The sequence below is a fragment of the Narcine bancroftii genome, chromosome 5 (assembly GCF_036971445.1).
Source record: "Narcine bancroftii isolate sNarBan1 chromosome 5, sNarBan1.hap1, whole genome shotgun sequence".
Classification (NCBI taxonomy): Eukaryota; Metazoa; Chordata; class Chondrichthyes; order Torpediniformes; family Narcinidae; genus Narcine; species Narcine bancroftii.
Genome location: NC_091473.1, coordinates 127,323,900 through 127,344,328, shown reverse-complemented (window position 1 = coordinate 127,344,328; position 20,429 = coordinate 127,323,900). Strand labels below are relative to the sequence as shown.

The 20,429-nt window shown below is 40.4% G+C and overlaps 1 protein-coding gene across 2 annotated transcripts in view; it reads right to left on the bottom strand.

The window, feature by feature from the left end:
- Positions 1 to 301: 301 nt before the first annotated feature.
- c5h1orf210 (chromosome 5 C1orf210 homolog) overlaps positions 302 to 20,429 on the bottom strand; it is a 50,415-nt gene continuing 30,287 nt past the window's right edge. The window contains exons 3-5 of one of the 2 annotated variants that reach the window (XM_069939027.1): positions 10,753 to 10,903; positions 9,717 to 9,772; positions 302 to 4,332 (exon numbers count right to left, since the gene is read on the bottom strand). In XM_069939027.1, coding sequence (XP_069795128.1) covers positions 3,983 to 4,332; positions 9,717 to 9,729 — 363 coding nt within the window. In that variant the 5' untranslated portion in view covers positions 9,730 to 9,772; positions 10,753 to 10,903 and the 3' untranslated portion in view covers positions 302 to 3,982. The remainder of the gene's footprint in view (positions 4,333 to 9,716; positions 9,773 to 10,752; positions 10,904 to 20,429) is intronic. The other variant, XM_069939026.1, reaches the window with a different exon arrangement.

Below are 20,429 nucleotides of genomic sequence, written 5' to 3'. Positions count from 1 at the left end.
TGTCCTGCCTCCATTTCCCTCACTCTTTGTCCATTCCCTCATGCAGGCCTCTTTCCTTTCACCTCTGCTCCCATTTCCTCTCCATTTTCACTCCCCTCTCTTCTCGCAGCCTGTTCTGGAGAATGGTAATGATCCCATGCACTGTTTGAGTAAATCTGGAAAATTATCCTAGACTAATTAAACCATCTCTCCCTCAAGCAATGTCATTAAAACTGGATTAACATTGCTGAATGTCTGCATTTCAAAGTAAACCAACCGTGTAGTGCTTTGATGTGACAAGATTCATCATTCCAGGTACATATTATTTCTTATTCAGTGTTTATTAAATATTTCACTGAACACACCTAGTATAATTATTAACAATTTCTATGATGTCATAGCTCTGTTTCAATGTCAGATATTGCCACTAACAAAATATTATCAGATAAATTAAAGGGCTATCAATTAAATGATAGTTCTACGTGTTGAATGTATTTGTATGTTTATACTTCTAAAAAAAATCTTAAAAGAGATGTTGATCATGTCTGTCCCCTTTCTCTTTGCTCTCACTAAGTACCATAAAAATTTTTGTCATAAAAGTGAGTCATCACAATTTTGCACTGAATATTGGGCGTTTCATTGGGATGATCTTGCACCGTATCACTTCCACTAAAATCTCATTGGCCACAATATTACACTGTCTGCATTACAGCTGTAGGATATTACTGCGCTAAGGTACAGCAGGAAATATCTGCATCTATGAGATGTTACATAAATTAAATCTTACACTATGTTTAAACTGCTGAAACAAGACATTATATCCCCACCATCTAGGACAGGAGCAGGGCTATTGCAATGGAGCATTACAGTACCGAGGTACACAAACACGACTATAACACCAGGGATATGAAATAAAAACTTACGACAGAGTTTCAGGGCGACAGCAGTGGGGCATCAGATTACTGTGATCTTATACTTTGTCAGGTTTTAGTCGTCGTACATTGCAGTTCTGTCAAGAATACATCAGTGAGATGTAAACCAATGAACTGTTTTTTTTTGAGTAATATATTTTCTCAATCTGGGTATAATTTCACAAATTGGAATGTCTTATGCTTATGGAAACCTGCTGTAAACCATTGTGGAAATATTCAATTTTTACTTCTTAAAGCGTCTGAAAGAACCTCTGATCTAGTTATAAAGTTGTGAATTCTCTGCCTCACTCCCACTCTAACCTTTTCTAACACAGCTCCTCAGAAATTCAAAGACCAGAACTCATCTTTCAGTGAGATGTTTTCTAGATTCATTTCTGAGGCCAACAATTGCAAATCCAAAGACAGTGTTCAGAGAGTAGCTACTGATACTGATGTTTCCATTTTGACCTCTTCTAGGCCCATATTTTGTTTCTTTTCTTCCCCTCTCTCCTTTCTCTTTAGTTTCACACCTTGCTGTTTGGCTCATCCTCCTTTTTACCTATTGATCTACCATCACCAACCATCATGGAATGGCGGAGCAGGCTCAATGGGCCGGATGGTCTACTCTTACGACTATTTCTTCTATTTTAAAATATTTCCCAATGAAACACCCAATAACTTGTGCAAGGCATAAAAACAGAACAGGAAAAATGAGTACAGAAAATGCTAGAAACACTCATTCAGCTTGTGACATCAGTTAGAGAACGGACAAATTCAAAATGTAGATCTATGATTCGAATGAAGACCACTAAATAAACACACGAAAAAAGTGATGGGAACAAGAAGTTATGCAATTAGACATTTAATGGTTTTTAAATTCTAATTGGGAAAGTAGAAGACCAGCAAAGTATGTTAAAGATCATTGTGCAAGACCTTCAAAGTACGTTGGGCTGAATGTGACTGGTCGAGATTCACTCTCCAAAATCCCCACTCGTGCACTCACAACAGCTTCCTGGAGTCAGGCAGTGAGATCTCAGGGCTGGTAGGGTCTCAGGGGGTGTGGTCCAGAAAGCCCACCCCTGGAATGTCACTGGCAGAGGACAAACCTGCTCTAAAATATCTCTGGCATTCAGGAACATTTAAAAATTATTAAATATAAAGTAATTGATTGTAAAAATCATTAAAATGCACAAAATACAGATGTAATTAAATAATTCAACTAAGTAGAATACCTTGAAATATATGTATTTTTTTCCTTTTGTATCTTAATCTGCAGATCTATCATCTCCATTGAAGTCTCACCATTGGGGACTCAGATCCTATGCCGAGTCAAATTCCTATTTCCCATTGTAATATCAGGAAATTCAAGCAAAGATGGAATCCAGGTGTCTCCACACCGAAGCATAATGATAGATTTAGCACATACTGTACATCACTATGTAAGAGATGGACCACCATGTTTCATTGCCCAGATCACCATGTTCCACAGCTCTCTGTGCAGTTTCTATGGCTGAACACCAGCTTTCAATCAAAAGCTCTGTATTCAGCCAGCAGGATTTACTGCAATAAAAGGATAAATACATATGACATTCCATACAGTAGAAGGTAGAAAACCAATCCAACTTTGAGCATAGATTCCAAGACAATCTTTCTCCTGATTCCAGGTCTGAAGACTAGAAATAGCAAATTGAAACCTCAGATAATTGCCACAAATCCTTCCCTCCTACCCCTTTTCCCTCCCCCACCAAACATGCTCTTAGCCCCAGTCCTAGTTTTCTTTGTAGTTGTCTGTGTGGTGGCTCTTGCGGGAGGAAAGGCGATGTGGTGGGTTTAAGAATAGAGTCAAGTTGGGTGGTACGGTTACCATAGCGATTAGCGCAACGCTTTTACAGTGCCAGCAATCCATGTTCGAATCCGGCGCTGTCTGTGATGAGTTTGTATGTACTCCCCGCGTCTGTATGGGGTTTCCCCAGGTGCTCCAGTTTCCTCCCACCCTCCAAAACACACAAGATTGTATGCTAATTTGGGTGTAATTGGGTGGCACGGGTTTAAATGACCGGAATTGGGCTTCGACTGTGCTGTAAATATATACTTTTTTAATTTTAAAAAACTCTTAATTGGGGATTCATAATTTTGCCAGATACTTGGCTGTGCACTGAAAATGGAGTCAAAAAAGTGTAACTGCAAGGCTATGGACCATGTTTTTGAAGGTGGGGATAGCAGGGTAGCTCTTTCATCTGGCATAGGTCCAATGGGCTTGAATGGCTTCCTCCCGTGTTGTTAAAATTTTTGTGATTCTGTGAATGGTCCCAGCACATAAAATAATAGCAGCAATTGTTTTATTCAAACCGAAAGAGAAGGGATATTAACTCCCCAGATTCAGGCAGAAATTATGGATCTATATCTAATTGGCTCCATCCCTTCTCCTTTCCACTGACATCTAACATTTCCAGTTACAATATCAGCTGGAGAGATACATGATATCAGATTGCGTGTTTCAGTTTACAGAACCAAAGAACAGGAGAAAGATGATACTTAACCTCCTCTTGAACTTCACTGAGACAGAATAATGACACAAAGTTAGAGCATCAGCATGAAACTTGGAGGAATTGAAGTGTTGAAGTATCAAATAGCATTGAGAATGGGTCGTGTTTGCAGTCAGGTTCAGTGAAAGTTATTTCCAAACTGTAGCTGCCTTCTTTGTTGCTGAGGTGTGTTCATCACAAGCGGCAAATATGGAACCTGGGAAGGAAGAATGTGGACTTCTCACCTGGAAAAGGGTTTATGTATTTGGCTGGTTATTGCAACAGGTGGGTGTCATGTGGGAAGGAAAGGGCAATATGGATGTCAGATATCATCACCCCATCTGCCTCATAATGAAACGACTGTGGATTCCAGGAATTTTTGTGTTCGTTTTCCTTCTCTGACAGTTGCAATCACTCCTTCACACACGAGTAATTCATGAATTACAATGACAGAGAAATAACTTTGACCATAGTATATGATAAAATGGGCAAGAAGGGTTCAAATTGGCACATAATGTGAATAACCGAATGGTTTAGAAACATTTGGGCTGGTGGATTCTGTTACTGTCAAATGTCAACTTGCAGCTCCTCCTCATCATCAGATTTTGTTTCCATCTGAATGTAATTATCTTCAATGTATCCGTCATCTTCTTCCAGGCCCTCAGGTGGATACACCACTTGATTTCTAATTTCCTTCACATTGACTTTACGTGCCAAGCTCACACTATCTGTGTCATTATCTTGGTTGCCCATTTCTTGCTCTGGCAGCAGGTGATGACTATAGCTGGAAAAATACTTGTGGAAGAGTTTAAATTTTGCAAAAATTATGGTCAATGCTGAGAGGCTGATTGCAGCTACAAGTACACCAACAAGGTAGTGCCAAGCCTTTCCACCTTCTGCTGGTGTTGCAGATGTAGCTGAGGGAATCAATAAACACAACATTAGTTAAATATTTATCGAATTAATTGTTTTAATAAAGTTTTGACAGACAGCATGGTAAGAGGCCCATCTGGCCCATGAGCTCATCCAATTGACCAACAACCCCCTGGTACATTTTGAAGGGTGGGAGGAAACTGCAACACCTGGATGACACCTGCGCTGACTCACGGGTGCACGTACAAACTCCTTACGGACAGTGCTGGATACGAATCCTGGTCATTGGCACAGCAACAGCATTGCGCTAACCACTACGCTTGTTGCGGTCGTGTACTTACCTGTGTCAGGAGCGGTACCGGTCGCCACTGATGACATATGAAGTGACGTGCAGGAGTGATAATGCGCATTCAGGGGTGTGTTAAGTGTCAGTTTATGAGTGATGGATCTCGAACGCAGGAGGAGGAGAGTGAGAGCGTCAGGATTGCCCGTGTGGTGGTGAGAAGGGCAGAGGGGTTTGGCTGGGTGGTTTTGGGGAGTTGAAGAATGCAATGTTGTGTCTGCAGAGAATAAAGAAAGTCGTTTCCACTGTAAGCTGAAATAAATAAGTGAGTGTATTCTTTACTAGTTTGCCACTGGGGTAAACCAGTATCGTTACATGCTAACTGTGTTGCCCAATCTATCTAGGAGTACAGGAGTACACCTTGAAAGTGGCATCGCAAAAAGGCTTTCGGCACATTGGCCTTCATCAATCAGGAGTATTAAGTATGGAAGTTGGGAGGTTATATTGCAGTTCCACAAGACTTTGGTGAGGCTACATTTTGAGAATTTTCTTCCGTTTTGATCATCATACTACAGGAAATATATTACCAAGCTGGAAATGATGCAGAGATTTACATGGTGTTGGCAAGCCTCACAACTCTTAGCTATTGGGAGAGGTTTTATTCTTTGGAGTGCAGGAGGATGAGGGGTGATCTCACAGAGGTGTACAAAATCATGAGATGAGTGGATCGAATGAACACAGAGAATCTTTTACCCAGAGTATGGGAATCGAAAACCAGAGTTCATTGGTTTAAGGTGAGAGGGGAGAGATTTAATAGGAAACTGAGGGATAGCATTTTTACACAGGGGTATGGAACCGGGTGCTGGAGGAGGCAGTTGAGGAAAGTACTACTGCAACGTTTGAGAAACTTTTGGACAAACACTTGGATAGGATCAATTTAAAGGGATATGGGTCACACACAGGCAGGTGGGATTAGTACGGGTGAGATATTTTGATCAGCTTGTGAAAGTTAGGCCGTAGGGCCTGTTTCCACTCTGAATGGCTCTGTGACTCTAGATCAAGAAATGTTTACTACAAAACAAAACTGAGTTTGTGCAGAAGGGTTTAGAATAAGAAAAGGAAGGAAAAAGAAAAAAACTGCTGGAGGAAGCATTTGTGCAGGGGAGGGATGTTTGACTTCTTGGGTCAAGTGCCTGTATCAGAAAAAAACATTGTGTATAATGTTGATGGGTGTTTTCCCACCAAGAACAGTGTTACAAGAAGATATGAACATTAAAGTTTGCTGTGCATTATCATTCTTCCTGCAGTTCACTTTTCATTTTATCAAGGACATCTATAAGAGATGGTGTTTTAAGAAAGTAGCCTCTATCCTCAAAGACCCCCACCACCCAGGCCATGCTCTCTTCACTCTGCTACCATCGGGGAAAAAGGTACAGAAGCCTGAAGTCGAACACTCACCGACACAAGGGTAGCTTCTCCTCTGTTGCTATTAGATTCCTGAATGAACAATGCACCACAGACACTGCCTTAATTTGACTTTTTCTTGCTGTCGTAAAACAACAAACTTCGTGACATGGATTCTGATTCAGATATTTTCCAAGCAGAATGAGGTAGCATAAAGTTAATTTATCACTTTTTATTAGTTTGCTATTTAGCATCTCTGTTAGGAGGAATTTCATATGACCCAAACATATACATGTCTGAGCCATACATTGAAAGATTCTCAATCTATAGCTGTCTAAGTATTTGCAACACCTTACTTCAGATAGATCTAAATTTATTTAATTGCAGTACAACTTTGATTATCCAAAATCCTCAGTTACTCAATGTTTTTTTTACCCGGAAGTGATGTCTGTTCGGCTCCAAAAAAAATTCTCGGATAATTGAGGATTTCAGAAAACTCAGAAGTCCTCATTCATCTGAAAAACTTAGAAGCCAAAATGTTTTGGATAACTTTTGAAAAGTTTTGGATAACTGAGGATATACAAAGCAATCAAAAATCCTCAGTTATCCGAAATATTTTCAGAGCCAAACTGCTGTCACAGGTTGAAAAAGTTTTGGAACTTTGGAAAAAATGTCTGAGCAGAATTTTGAGTTTTTGGTGTTGGATTTATCTTATTTTGTTCAGGTTTTTTGGTGACAAGTAAACATAATTTCATGCTTAAAAAGCCTTGCCTTGTTTGTTGTTGTTGTTGTTTAAACACTGTTACGAGTGACATATTGTTGTTACTGGGCTGTTTAAAAAAAAATGCTAAGTTATGCAAAAATATTGTTTCTCAAAAAAAGACCTTGTCCTCAGATAATCGGAGTTGTACTGTATATATGAATTTTTTTTTTCTATTAGACTAATTCCAATGGATTTGATGATGTGAACATATTACATACAGCCTGTATTTATAGGGTAAGATAGCACATCCCATTCTCCTTTAAAAAATGCAAACTTTAACTTTGTCTATAGATTATCAGTGGTAAAATTATTGTTCATTGGGGACTTGGTCTGATGATGAAACATAGGTATGCAAACCAACAGTTTTGGCCTGAAGACTGAGCTGTAGCTAAGATTGCAGGATAATCAAAATTACGCTAATCCAATACTGCGGAAATTAATAGCTTCTGTAAGATCAAACAAAAGCAGAGGAAGATCGTGTTATGTTTTGTGTGGTGAAAAATCTCAAATCTCCAAACCTGAAGTGCTTGGTATGGAAATTATGTAGCAAGTACATAATAACTGGGCTGGCACAGTTAGCACAGGGCAATGCTATAACACCAGTGATCTGGGTTTGAATCCATCGCTGTTTGAAAGGAGTTGTACATTCTGCCCAGGTTTCCCCCGGGTGCTCCATTTCCCCCCACATTCCAAAATGTGCTGTGGTTGAAGATTAATTGGGTGTAATTGGGCAGAATGGGTTAAAATGGCCAGAATTGGCTTCCACCGTGTTGTAATAAAATAAATAACTGCAGACAAAATAACTGATTAATTTATTCTTTTTTTCTCATGTAGTACTCCTGACTAAACTATTTAATTTTATGAAGGATGAATTTCTATAATGCAAATCAAAATGTGTCATCAGACCTCGAATATTTTCAAAACGTTTGTCCTGCTACTGGAATTATTGTGACATTTTTTTACCTCTTGTGGTTTTACTCAAGCACAGCAGAGTATAACAGAACACAGGTAAAACCTGCAAAGTTTCATGACAGAAAAAAAGGAGTATATGTTTATCCTTAGCTAAAAATGTACAATTTTGCAAATGCCTGGCACTCCTGTAAGACGTTTAAATTCACTGAAGTAAATTGATTCAAATTCTGTGAGTTCAGTCCATTTAGTATGAGCAAGCAAGGGCATTCATGTATTTCTTTTCATTGTTCTATATATTTTTAATGTTATTTACAACATGGTAGAGTCTAATTTCAGCCATTGAGACCCATACTGCCCGATTTCATCCAATTAACTTACAACCCCATACATTTTGGTAAGGTTGTATCACAGAGATAAGGCTATTCAGGACCGCTGCCTTGTTCCCCACAAGTTTACAGAATATAGATGGAGGAGCCAGAACTTCTCCTAACTGAAGAATATTTTAAGATGATCAAGGCTCAAGTTTTGAATAGACCTACAGGACCACCATCAAACTGCAGGTAAATCTGTTTTACCATTGTATTATGTTCCAAATATTGGATGTTCCAAATATTAATTTACTTGCATTCATTCTTTTTTTCCCCATCTCTTATTAGTTCACCTGATTGGAAAATTCACATCTTTGTAATTCACTGCAGATACCACCTTCTTAGTGATCTCAGTATTTGTCCTAAGTTAGTGCTCCCATCGTGGGGCATAATATTTGGACTGCAGCTTTGTCACAGATAGGGTACACCACTTTGTTTTTGAACTTGATTCTCCTTTTACATTCTAGAATCCCTCAGTCATTTCCTTCCCTTCCTTATCATTAGTGGAATTTGGGAGAATGCCCATTATAGAATTCAGATTTTCTAGCCATTGAATTTCCTATCAGTTACTGCAGCTGAGAGGTGAAGGGTGGTAAACCCGACTCCACCCCCACAGAATTGAAGTGTGCACGAGAAGCAACAAATTATTGAACAATTCTGCAAGAAATTGGCTAATTTCACCTCGTCAACCCACATTAACCCTTAGGCTTCTAAAACCCTCTCCCTGGCTCCGACTACTCTAGAAGTCATGCTTCTTGAACACCCTGAGCAATTTTCCATGTTTTTCTATCCAGAAATCCTTTACCTCTCTCCTTTAAGGTGTTGCTTAAATCATTTGGCAGTAAATTGACAATTTCTGAGTCACCAAGGATGGTTTTCCAATATATTATTTTTTATTAGTTTCTGCAAAAGTCCTACTGAGGCTAATGGCAGTACGTCAGGACAAGCTATTATTGTTGTTCCAGAAGTGTTATTCTGTGTTTTTTTCCTGAATTATTAATGTTATGTCAGCTATACTAAATATTCTAAGACTGGTCAATACTTTATGAATAATGCAGCTTTAAACATTTGTTACAAAATTGGAATATATCAAATCTGCAACACTGGCGGTATTGGTCTGGAGTTACTGAAAATGCGTTCTCCTCCATTATCTTTGCTCACTTATCCACACTCTCCCACTGGTCAATAAGAATGTCTTATTTGGGAAAGTTATTCATGCTAACAGGCACCTCCATGTGGTTAACAGGCACAATAATGCATTTCGACAACAGCCTCATGACTTTAACTGTTTCATCTAATGAGTTATTCCACCCAAATTTTTCATACTCCACTCCTTCAAACCTTATGGTTCCAATCTAACTTTAGCTGCGCCAATAACTTCAATGTGTCATTGTATTCTCAAGAAAGTATCATGCAACAAACTGTACAACTTTATGTACATAAGGTTTCCTTGTTATGAAAAAAAGATTAAAGACGGGATAAACTCAGTGTGAGAATATAAACAATATGACCTTCAGAAGGAACTCAAAATATGAAAAAGCAATTCATTTAAGGGAGGGAACCAAGCCTTTGAACTGTCAAGGAAATAAACAGGAAGTTTTAGTAAAAAGGAAGGGTTACAAAAGTTTGATATCCCTAATACAAAATAGGAATCAAAAGAAGAAAAATAATTACTACAAAATTAATTTCCATAAATACCTATTGTAGCCATTTTCTGTCATTGTAAAGCAAAGGCTTTTACCCCCTCCATAAATCTTCGTCCGCGAAGCCAAGCCAAAGAAAAGAAAGCAAAGGAATAATTAAATAGTACAGAACTTCATAGTGGATTTTTTTTTCTGGACAGTAAATGATCTTTCTCAGACTTGGCCCCTTATTTAGCTTTATCTCTCAGACAAATAGACAATAGGTGCAGGAGTAGGCCATTCGGCCCTTCAAGCCAGCACTGCCATTCGCTGTGATCATGACCGATCATCCATAATCAGTACCCTGTTCATGCCTCCTCCCGTATCTTGACTCCGCTATCTATGTTTAACACTGCATTATTCATAGAGGATTGACCAATCTGAGAATACAGTGAGCTAACTTAATATTAATAATTCCTGATAAAAATACAGAATAACATTTCTGGAAGAACAATAATAACTTGAACTGATGTAATATCGTTAGCCCTAATAGAAGCTTTGCAGGAAATTTAAGACAAATTTTAATGGCAAGCTATTGTTGATGACACAAAAATTGTCCATTTATTGCCAGTGATCTAAGCAACACCTTAAAGGAAAGAGGTAAAGAATTTCTAGATTGAAAAACATGGAATATTGCCAGGGGAATATTTGAGAAATGTCACGTCTAGAGTAGACAGAGTCAGAGAGAGGGTTTTGGAAGCGTAAGGATCTGAAATTATCAGATTTCTTGCAAAGTGGATCTTAGCTTAAGTCAAGTATTTCATCAAACAACCTTGAGTTGGTTGAAAGGGGAAGAGATGGAAGTCATCGTGTTACCACAAGGGTCTGTGTACCATGGTTTAATTTTCCTCCTTTGGTGTCGGAAACTATGGCTAAAATATGCTAAACAGCCAACAGTATTCACCTATATTCCCCCATCTGCCTGCAGTCAACAGGCTGAGACATATGAGTGATGTCTCTCTTGTAATGTTCTGATTGCCCAACCAAAACTTGTGACACCGAGCAAGCAGTTTTGAGAACATGCAAAGTATAAGACAAAAGATCTTGCTTACTCTGGTTGGCAGAAATTGTTACTGTCGCCATGAGATTAGGTTTGAGTTGAAATGTTACATATGTCTGCAAACAAGTGAGAGATGTCCAGATGCAGCAAACTCTTTCACTGGAGTTCAGGTAGCAACATGCACTGTCAGTCTTCCAAATGGTCTGATGGGAAAATAAAGAAAATTTCATAATACTTTTTAAATAATCAGGAACATACAATACTTCAGATTGTTGTCTTTATGTCTTTCTAGACACTGGATATCAAGTTATAAGGGTGCTATCGAAGAATTAGCAGGAACAATATAATTTGCACTTTTTAGACCTATCCAGAGAAATTTAGCATGGTGGAGTGAGTAGTGATGCTTGGCTATGTGGTAATAACCAATCACCTGATTCAAAATGTTGTGGGTTTGAAGCCCCATTCCATAGATTTCAACATCAAATTCAGATTGCTACTACAAAACAATGTTGAAAAGATAATATACTGTCAGAAATATTGCCTTTTGCATGAGAGATTGTAGCGGGCCAAGCGACTGCGCAAGTAAATGGGCTGAATCGCCACAACACGCCGATCCGAGATGGCATAGGCTCCCCTTCACTGCCGAGAAGGAGCCCACACCTAGTGCCACGTGCGGGCTAAAGAGCCCTCCATTTCTGGGTAGTGACCAGCCGGCTGGAGAGTGACACTGCAACGCGATGACGTCACCTCTGGAAGTCAGAGGGTACGTCACCAGAAGTGGGCGGGCTGCCACGGACACTCGGAGAATTCAAACCAGTAAATCCAGTCTTTGTTTTACATTTACCTTGTGTGCACGTCTCTTTACTTGGTAGCGCGGCCCCAGCGGACGCTACAAGATTAATGAAAGGTTCCAGTTGTCGTTTCAGGTTCCATGATATTATTCAAAAACAAAGGACCTTCTTTTTGTATTAAACTAAATATTTATCCAACAATTTGAAACAAAATAAATCAGAGTATTTGTTTACTTAGAATCTGGTAAGAACTTGCTGAGAACAAATTGGTTACATTGAATCAGAATCAAAATTTATCGTTTTTATCGATAAATTTATCGATGTTTTGCGGCAGCGTCATAGACTAAACATTCATATTATAACCGTCTTACAACATTACTATAAAAAATAAAAATAATTGTGCATGAAAAGTAAGGCAGTGTCTTTGGTTCATTGGTTATTCAGGAATCTTATGGCAGCGGGGGAAGAAGCTGCCCTTGTGTTGTTGAGTGCTCGCCTTTAGGCTCCTGTACCTTCTCCCCAGTGGTCGCAAAGTGAAGAGGCTACGGGGGTCTTTGAAGATCGAGGCTGCTTTTTAAAAAAATATTTTATTTTGACTTTTTACAGACTCAAAGTAATTTCAACTAGCAATACAATCTTTTTCATCATTAATTGAACGTACAGAATTTGTGTTTTTGTTCTCCCCAACCCCAAACACATAACCAGACCGATTATACAAGTACAAGTGGGGTTCAGAGCCCCCGCCAAAAACCTAAAAAAGGAACAACCTAATTAACTAAATGACCCAAGTAAGAAATAAAAGAAAAACCAAACTAAAAAAAACACACGCGTTGCCTGTGCCATGTTCCACATCCTTAACTCCACTCCTTTCCCTACTAAGACAGGTTTTTATAATATCCGTATTTCATGGGGAGGGGGAGCTAGCTAGTCAATCTACATACCCATGTATTTCAGATGTGGCTGCCACACTTTAACAAATGTGTCATGTTTCCCCTTAGATTGTAAGTGATTTTCTCCAAGGGAATGCAATTTTGCATTTCCATATTCCATTGTGTGGTATTTAACTGGGAGTCAGACTTCACATAACCATTATACACTTCCTGGCTACTGCCAAGGTGACTTTCACGGAGAGAATTTGATATTTAGACAGTCTGGACACTGCCTCATGTAGATGTCCTCGATGGAGTGAAGTTTGGTGCCTCTTATGTTGAAGGCTGAGCAAAGATAAAGATGCAAAACTAGCGTTTCAGGCCTAGAGCCCTTCATTAAGGAGTGAGCAAAATGTAGGCAGGTGCCTGAATAAAATGGTAGGGTGAGGGGCAATGGGAGGAGCACGTGCCAACAGGCAGAGGGATAAGGGAGTGAGGGAATGAGAAAATGGGGAAGGGGGATGGCTCTGTGAGTGGAGATGGAAGGGGATGGGGAGCTGGAGGAAAGGAGACAGAGGGATAGGGAAGAGAGAGAGAGAACAGGGAGTGATCTAGCAGAAACCAGGGGGTCAATGTTAATGCCATCGGGTTAGAGAATGCCCAGATGTTGCTCCTCCAATTTACAAGTGACCCTGGTTTGGCAGTGCATAAGGCCATGAACTGACATGTTGGTGTGGGAGTGGGGGGCAGCATCGAAATGGTTGGCCACTGTTGTAACATCAAAAAAAGCATTGTCACCTCCATAAGAACAGGAACATTACATAGCCACAGCTGAAGTGAGGAGAATCCTATACAGGGTAAACCCACACAAATCAGCAGGTCCAGATAACCTACCTGGTCAGGTGCTGAAGGACTGTGTGGCTCATCTGATGGAGGTCATAAAGGATATCTACAACATCACATTGCAGCAGTTGACTGTCCCCATAGGTTCCAAGGCAGCCAAAATCATCCCTGTGCAATGGTAACCAGATGGAATGACTGCTGCCCAGTGGCAATGATATCAATGATCAATGAAGTGCTTTGGGCGTTGGTGATGGAACACATCAAAGGTCACCTTCCAATGACATTGGGGCAGCTCCAGTTTGCCTACTGTCCAAACCGGTCCACAGATGATGCGTAGCCTTGGCCCTCTGCTCCACCCTGACCCACCTAGGGAAATGATGCCTCATATGTCAGGTTGTTCATTTACTTCAGCTCACCGTTTAACATACCCCCTCAGAGGCTGGTGGATAAATTGTGCTGGCTGGAATGCAATACCCCTCCCTACACTGCAGTGGACCAGTGAGGCACCAGCTTACTGAATCGTAATAAGACAGAACCGGTGGGCAAGACATGTGCTTCTTTAGTGCTTCTGAAGCATTTTACTGCTGTTCATGCCAAGTCCATTCATTGTCCTTGTGTAGTAGTTGTCACAGTGGAATTTGGAATATATTTTCCAAGATAGTTGACCATCCCCAGGAATCTTTGCCGAGCTGGGACATTTCCTGGTGCTGGCATTTCACTGATTGCTTTTGTTTTGGACGGATTGGCTTTGAAGCTCTGTTGTGCTCTTCTGTCATCTCATGAATTTGACAGGTGGAGATAGCCTTATCTAATGTCAAATCACTATCACACAGTGGCCCCTTTCTCATATTGTCAATATTAACGCGACAGATTAGTCGATCTCTAATAAGCTCCTCAAAGAGAATTCCAAAAACTGCTTTGATTCTTAAATCACTGACATATGAGTCAATTGTCTCACCAGCTTACTGATTTTGTGTGTTGAACTTGTGTCTTTCCACAGAAATGTTGGTTTGAGGGCTGCACATCTCTCTAAATTTTCTCTTGAGACATTCAGGATCCTCTTTGGATTCAGTGGGAACGAGAATTGGTCCTCTCCCGCCGAGATCTCTCCCTTCTCCTGCTTACACGAAAGACCGTTCACGTTCAGTGGTCTCCGATCCCACTAGATTGAGGAGAAGCTATGCTCGAATACGGGCTGGGTTGTCAAGAGTGTGGCGCCGCAACAAAAATATCATATCCTTGTTCAAAGATCCGCCAGTTTTCGGCGATGTTACCGCCAAAGACAAGTGGGTCAGTCCTCGGGAATCCATCCTCCATATTCACCGTTTAGCTGTGCTGTCACTCAAATAAAAACAAATTCTGGACAAAAAAATCCTGGACATCCCACTTCTGACACTATGTTGCGTGTTTAGATAAATGAAAGCGGGTGAATTAACTTCAAACCAAGTTTATTAACTATATTCATCAAAGAGGCAAAGTATCAGAACATGGCCACTGCCGTGCGCCAGCATTAAAAATCCCCCAGAGCCCCATATACAGGATATGAACATAATGACTGATCTACAGATAGGACAAATTACAAATCTTATATTGCATAATGATAACCTTGAAAATCACTTTAATGAGCTCAGAGTGGTGAAGACCTCATTGATGTGATCCAAATGAGGTCTGGATAATTGTAGTGTGACAAGTCACGACATACTTTTATTGATCATGATTAGCACCTGTATTTTAATGCAATATTTTGAAAATATTGATTTTAAAAGGATTCTCAGTCAGACCATGACCATCATTGGGCATAATTGTATTTGACTGGTGCTGTTCTCCTGAGGAAGCCTCAGAGCTGTTCTATACGTAATTAGTCCTTGCAAAATACAGCTAGCAGTAAGTGACTTTGAAATTCTTCCTATGTAGAGCGGAGACTCATTGGTCAAGGTATTTTTTTGGGAATTTGTGTGTGAGTCATATCTTCCATGAGGAAGATAAACAAGAAAATCTGCAGATGCTGGAGTCAAGTGCTGGAGAAAGTCACCAGGTCACACAGCCTCAATAGGAAGTAAAAAGTAGCCATGTTTTGTGCTTAAGCCCTTCACTGGGAATAAGGAAAAACAGGTGGGGGTGGGAGGAGGAGGAAAGAGTTCCATGCTCTTTTCTGAAGATTGTGGTGGAATTGACGTCTGAAAAGTCAACTGCTGTTTTGTCTTTTCGCCCTTCCCAAAACCTGGCAGGGATGTGGGATCCATCAGAGAATTGGCATAGGCAGTGATGGACAATGTTATAGAGTTGGAGGTACAGGACATTTTCTCTCTCATACCTATCTTCAGAGCTAAAAAATTAAGTTAGAATCTCCATTTTGCATCGAATAATATGTAAAGAATGCAATTACTTTGTTTCCAATTGAAACAGTGACCATCACTGACAGGATTTTTTGACAAGGAACAACATCTTTCGTCTTTTTAATACTGAATTGGAAGAGATAGAAGTTTGCCTGATATTGAATATGTGTAATAGATTTAGCAGAAGCAGAAACCTCTCTCATACTTGTATATATAGGAATTTGGAAGAGTACACCCCATTCAATGTGTTTTAATAAAAAGGCTCCAAAGATGGTTCAGTACTTTGCAGACCCTGAGAATGACTTTTGAAGATAATTGTGATGAGAAATAGAGAGACGGGCGAAGAGTGCACAGAGCTACTGACAATAATTGGAGAAAATTTGGAGGGAAGATGGTTTAATCAGAATAATGTGGTTGATGAAATGGTTGAAGCTTGGTTCTTCCATGAACTATGGGAGTAAGTAAGCCTCGAGAGATGGAAATATCTGGTTGGCTTCACAATAGTGATGTACAGGAGAAAGTGGGGAAAAGAGAAGGTCAATGAAGAAGGAATTGTGAGAAGAAGGGTCCAGTGGTGTTGCAATGTCATCAGTGATAGGAGAATATATGATTACTGTACTATACACAAGCTAAAGATAGGCATGAACAATTTCCTACTCTCCACTTTAAGGACCATGATAGTTTTCCAATGGCAAAGCTGTTGTTAATTAATTAAAAGGGTTGTAAAATCTGGATTATAGTTTTATTAAAGCTTTGTAATTGCACCATCCCCTTCTATACTCTCCTCACTCACTCCTTCCAACCCACCTTTGAAAAGGTAGTTCACTAATTTTCAATATAGAAGCAGCCATTTTTGGCTAATTTCCCAGTCTTTTTGTGTACCGTATATGCAAGGTACACCCATATTGACACGGGTAACCATTTTTATATAATGAATTGATCCTAACCCTGATTCTCCTGTGGGAATTAGGGATAAATTCAAATTTATGATCACTTGATTGTACATGTACAACCTGATGAAACAGTGTCCCTCCAGACCATGGTGCAAATACAAAAGCACACAATGCATTGTACATAAAGATCACATCAATAATTAAAATAAATATTTATAAATACTGGAGGGACAGCACCTTATTTTCTGCCTGGGCACCCTCCAGCCAGATGGCATGAACAATGACTTCACGGCTTTACATTAAACCTGCTTCTTCCCCCTCCCCCATTTCCAGCCTTTGCAGATCTTTCACCTACACAGCTCTGCCTTTCCACCACCACCCCCCACCAGTGCAGTCGTCCCCTCTCTCTCTCTTCTCCACCTATCATCTTCCCCCTCCCACTCTTTTATTCTGGCACTCACCAGCATTTTCTCATACTTTTTGATGAATGGCTCAAGCCAGAAACGTCAGTGATGTAACTTTGTCTTTGCAACATATGGTCCTTTATGTAATTTCAACTTCATGTAATTAACACTGCAGTCAATCTTGTTGGAATTGAGAATGTTGATGTCCTTTTGGAAATAATTGAATATCATTGAGTTTTTGATGCAATTCCCAGGAGTCAGCAAATTGCACTGGAAAGAATCTTACCAACATATCCAAAAATCTTTCTGCTACTTTAACCAGTTGTAGTCGTTTCAGTGAATGCATCTGATTTAGAGAAAAGTAGGAAATTGCAGGTTTAGGAATTTAATCTTCCTCAATCTTTCAAATAATTACATCCTACCCTCTGAGCTGAGAGGCTTCAGGGTGTGAAATCTGAACGACTGTAAGATTAATCTGCGCCATTCCATGGCTTTCAATGCCCTTGTCATTTTAGAGATCCAGATTCTGAGCAGTTCCTCAGTCCCTCAGGGTGTTGTCAACACTGGACCTGGAAAGTAACAAACCCTCTAGATTGAATGACCAGTTGTTAGTGCAATTTGAAGGAATAGATGAAGTTCGACTGCAAGGAAATCCTCTGGTCTGTGATTGCACTGTTTCCACTGCAGATCTGGCTGAAGCTACATATGGGTAAGTGAGTTAAACAAGAAAGACAGTAGACATTGTTGTCACATTTGTGGCCCGAAATGTGAAGTTAATAAAACATTAAACACAAGTTTTATCAGGTAAACTTCTCAGTGGCTTTATTCTCCCATTTCCTTTGTTCTCCTGCTTGTGTTCTTATCTCTCTCTCATATCACGTGACTTCCGGTACATCTCATACATATTCATTATCATGACATCCCTCCTTTTATCAGAAATAAACTTTATCTTCACTTATCAATATCCCTCGGAAACATACAAACATCGTAACTAATGGTAATACTATAACTCAACTACATAAAATTTACTTCCTACAGTACTCATACATGCACTTTATGATGGTGGATACCTGTGGTCCTCATGTATTCCGCAAATGTCTCTGAAATGAATTGTGGACCATTGTTAGAGTATAATGTAACAGGTAATCCATATCTTGCGAATATCTCTGCTAACGTTTGTATTGTTTTTTCAGTGGTTGTGGACTTCAACACCACGTACTCATAGTATCTGCTGTAGTAATCTACCATAATTGATTCACCCGTCGGTAAAGGTCCAAGAAAATCAACAGCTACGTCGATCCATGGTCCTGTCGGGAGTTGCGTACTCCGGATCGGTTCTGGCGGATTACTCCTACTTGTGATTTGACATCCGTGACAAGTTTTAACAAATTTCTCTGCATCCTTATCACAACCTGGCCACCATACCTTGGTTCTGGCCACCGTACCTTGGTACCAACAATACCTAGGTGTCCTTCATGTGCTAAGGATACGATCTTCGGTCTCAATCTTTGCGGTATCACCAATCTGCAACCTCTCAATACACACTGTCCGATGCAACAAAGTTCGTCTCTAATGGGAATGTAAGCCTTGTGAGTACACTTGTCCCATTGTCCACTCTGTATGCATTCTCGTACTTCCTTGAGTTCTGGATCACGTTCGGATTCTCTCTCGACTTCCTTCTTAGTCACAGCTTTCGGTGTCGCCTGAATAGCTACGAAGCGTACAAAGCTCTCTGTTTCTGTTCCCAATTCTGACTTGGATTGTGGATATCCATCCTTCACCAATCTGGACAGCGGATCAGCAATGTTTGCTTTCCCTGCAATGTGGATTACTTTATATTTGTAGGGTTGTAGTCTGAGTACCCATCTCTCTATTCTGGCACATGGTTTGGATCTAGGTGCATAGATCACCTCTAATGGCTTATGATCTGTGATGAGTTCAAATTCAATGCCGTATAAATATGCATGGAACCTCTCACAGGCCCATACAAGTCCGAGTGCTTCTTTCTCTGTCTGAGAGTATCTTCTTTCCACATCTGATAACGATCTGCTGGCATAGGCAATGATTCTTGGTCCTCCATCCTGCATCTGGACCAACACGGCTCCTAAACCAACTTGGCTGGCATCCGCTATGACTTTGGTTGATGCCGCCGGATCGTAATATCCAAGAGTTTGTGCATCTGTCAGGATTTGCTTCAGTGCTGTGAACGCTTTCTTCTGCTCAGATCCAAAATGAAATGATACACCTTTCCTGGTTAGTTTCCTTAGTGGTTCTGCCACTGTAGCGAAATTAGGAATGAACTTTGCACAAAAATTGACCAATCCCAGGAAACTCCTCACCTCTGTTGCGTTCTGAGGTGCACGTGCCTCTTCAATAGCTTTCACCTTGACCTCTGCAGGGTTTAGTCCTTCCCGTGTAAGTCTGTGTCCCATGAAGTCCATTTCTGACACACCGAACTGGCACTTGTTTCCATTCACGGTAAGGCCTGCCTCCTGTAGTCTAGATAGTACACGCCTCAACCGTTTGTCATGCTCTTCCTTCATTGGTGCATGGACTATGATGTGGTCAGAAATGTTGGCAACTCCAGGAATGCCTTGAATCACTCGATGGATTTCATACTGGTAGATCTCCGAAGCTGCATTAATTCCAAATGATAGTCTCTTGTAACGATACAATCCACAGTGAGTCACAAATGTTGTCACATCTTGGGAACCTGGATCCAGCTCTAATTGATGATAGCCCCATTTTGATCAATTTTTGAGAATACCTTGCTGGTAGTTAGTTCTTGAAGTATTTCCTCCACCGTTGGTATAGGGAGTCGTTCTCTAATTATAGCTTCATTGGCCATTCTCATGTCAACACATAGTCTTATATCACCCTTTGGTTTGGGCACAATCACTACGGGACTGACCCATTGTGTCGAATGTTCCACAGGTTCAATAATGTCTTGTTCGATCAATTCTTTAATTTTGGCTTCGACTTTCCCACGAAGTCCAAACGGAGTTCGGCGCATTGGTTGTGCCTTGGGTTTGACCGTTTCATCTACTGCTAGCTTCAATTGTCGACCTTTCAGCTTTCCTACTCCTTGGAAGACTGCGGGGAATTCTTGCTTCATATCCTCGTATGACTGAATTGAATTGACACAAGCTCCAATATGACGTATTGCCAGGTCTTGCGCTGTGCTTCTACTCAGCAATGGTTCTCCCCTCTCTTCTATGACCATAAACTCTGCTTTGGTGTACTTATCTCCAGCTTCAACAGTTGCAGTAAAACATCCAATGGTCTGCAATGGCTTGGTTGCTGTGTATGGATACAGTTTCTTGGAACACTTCTTTGAGGTACAGATGATTTTTTTCCTTTTCAACTTCTCCCATAAATGTCAATCAATCACATTACTGTCACTGCCTGAGTCTACAATGACCTGAACTGTCACTCCACCAATGATCACTGGGACCTTCTCATGACGTACATCATTCAACGTAAATTGGTAACACCTCTGTCCCTCCTGGGCATCATCATCGTCACCGTCTATCTGGCGAATGGTCTCTTTCTTTCCAGGATACTTTCCTTTCCCCCATGCTTTGCCTTTGGAA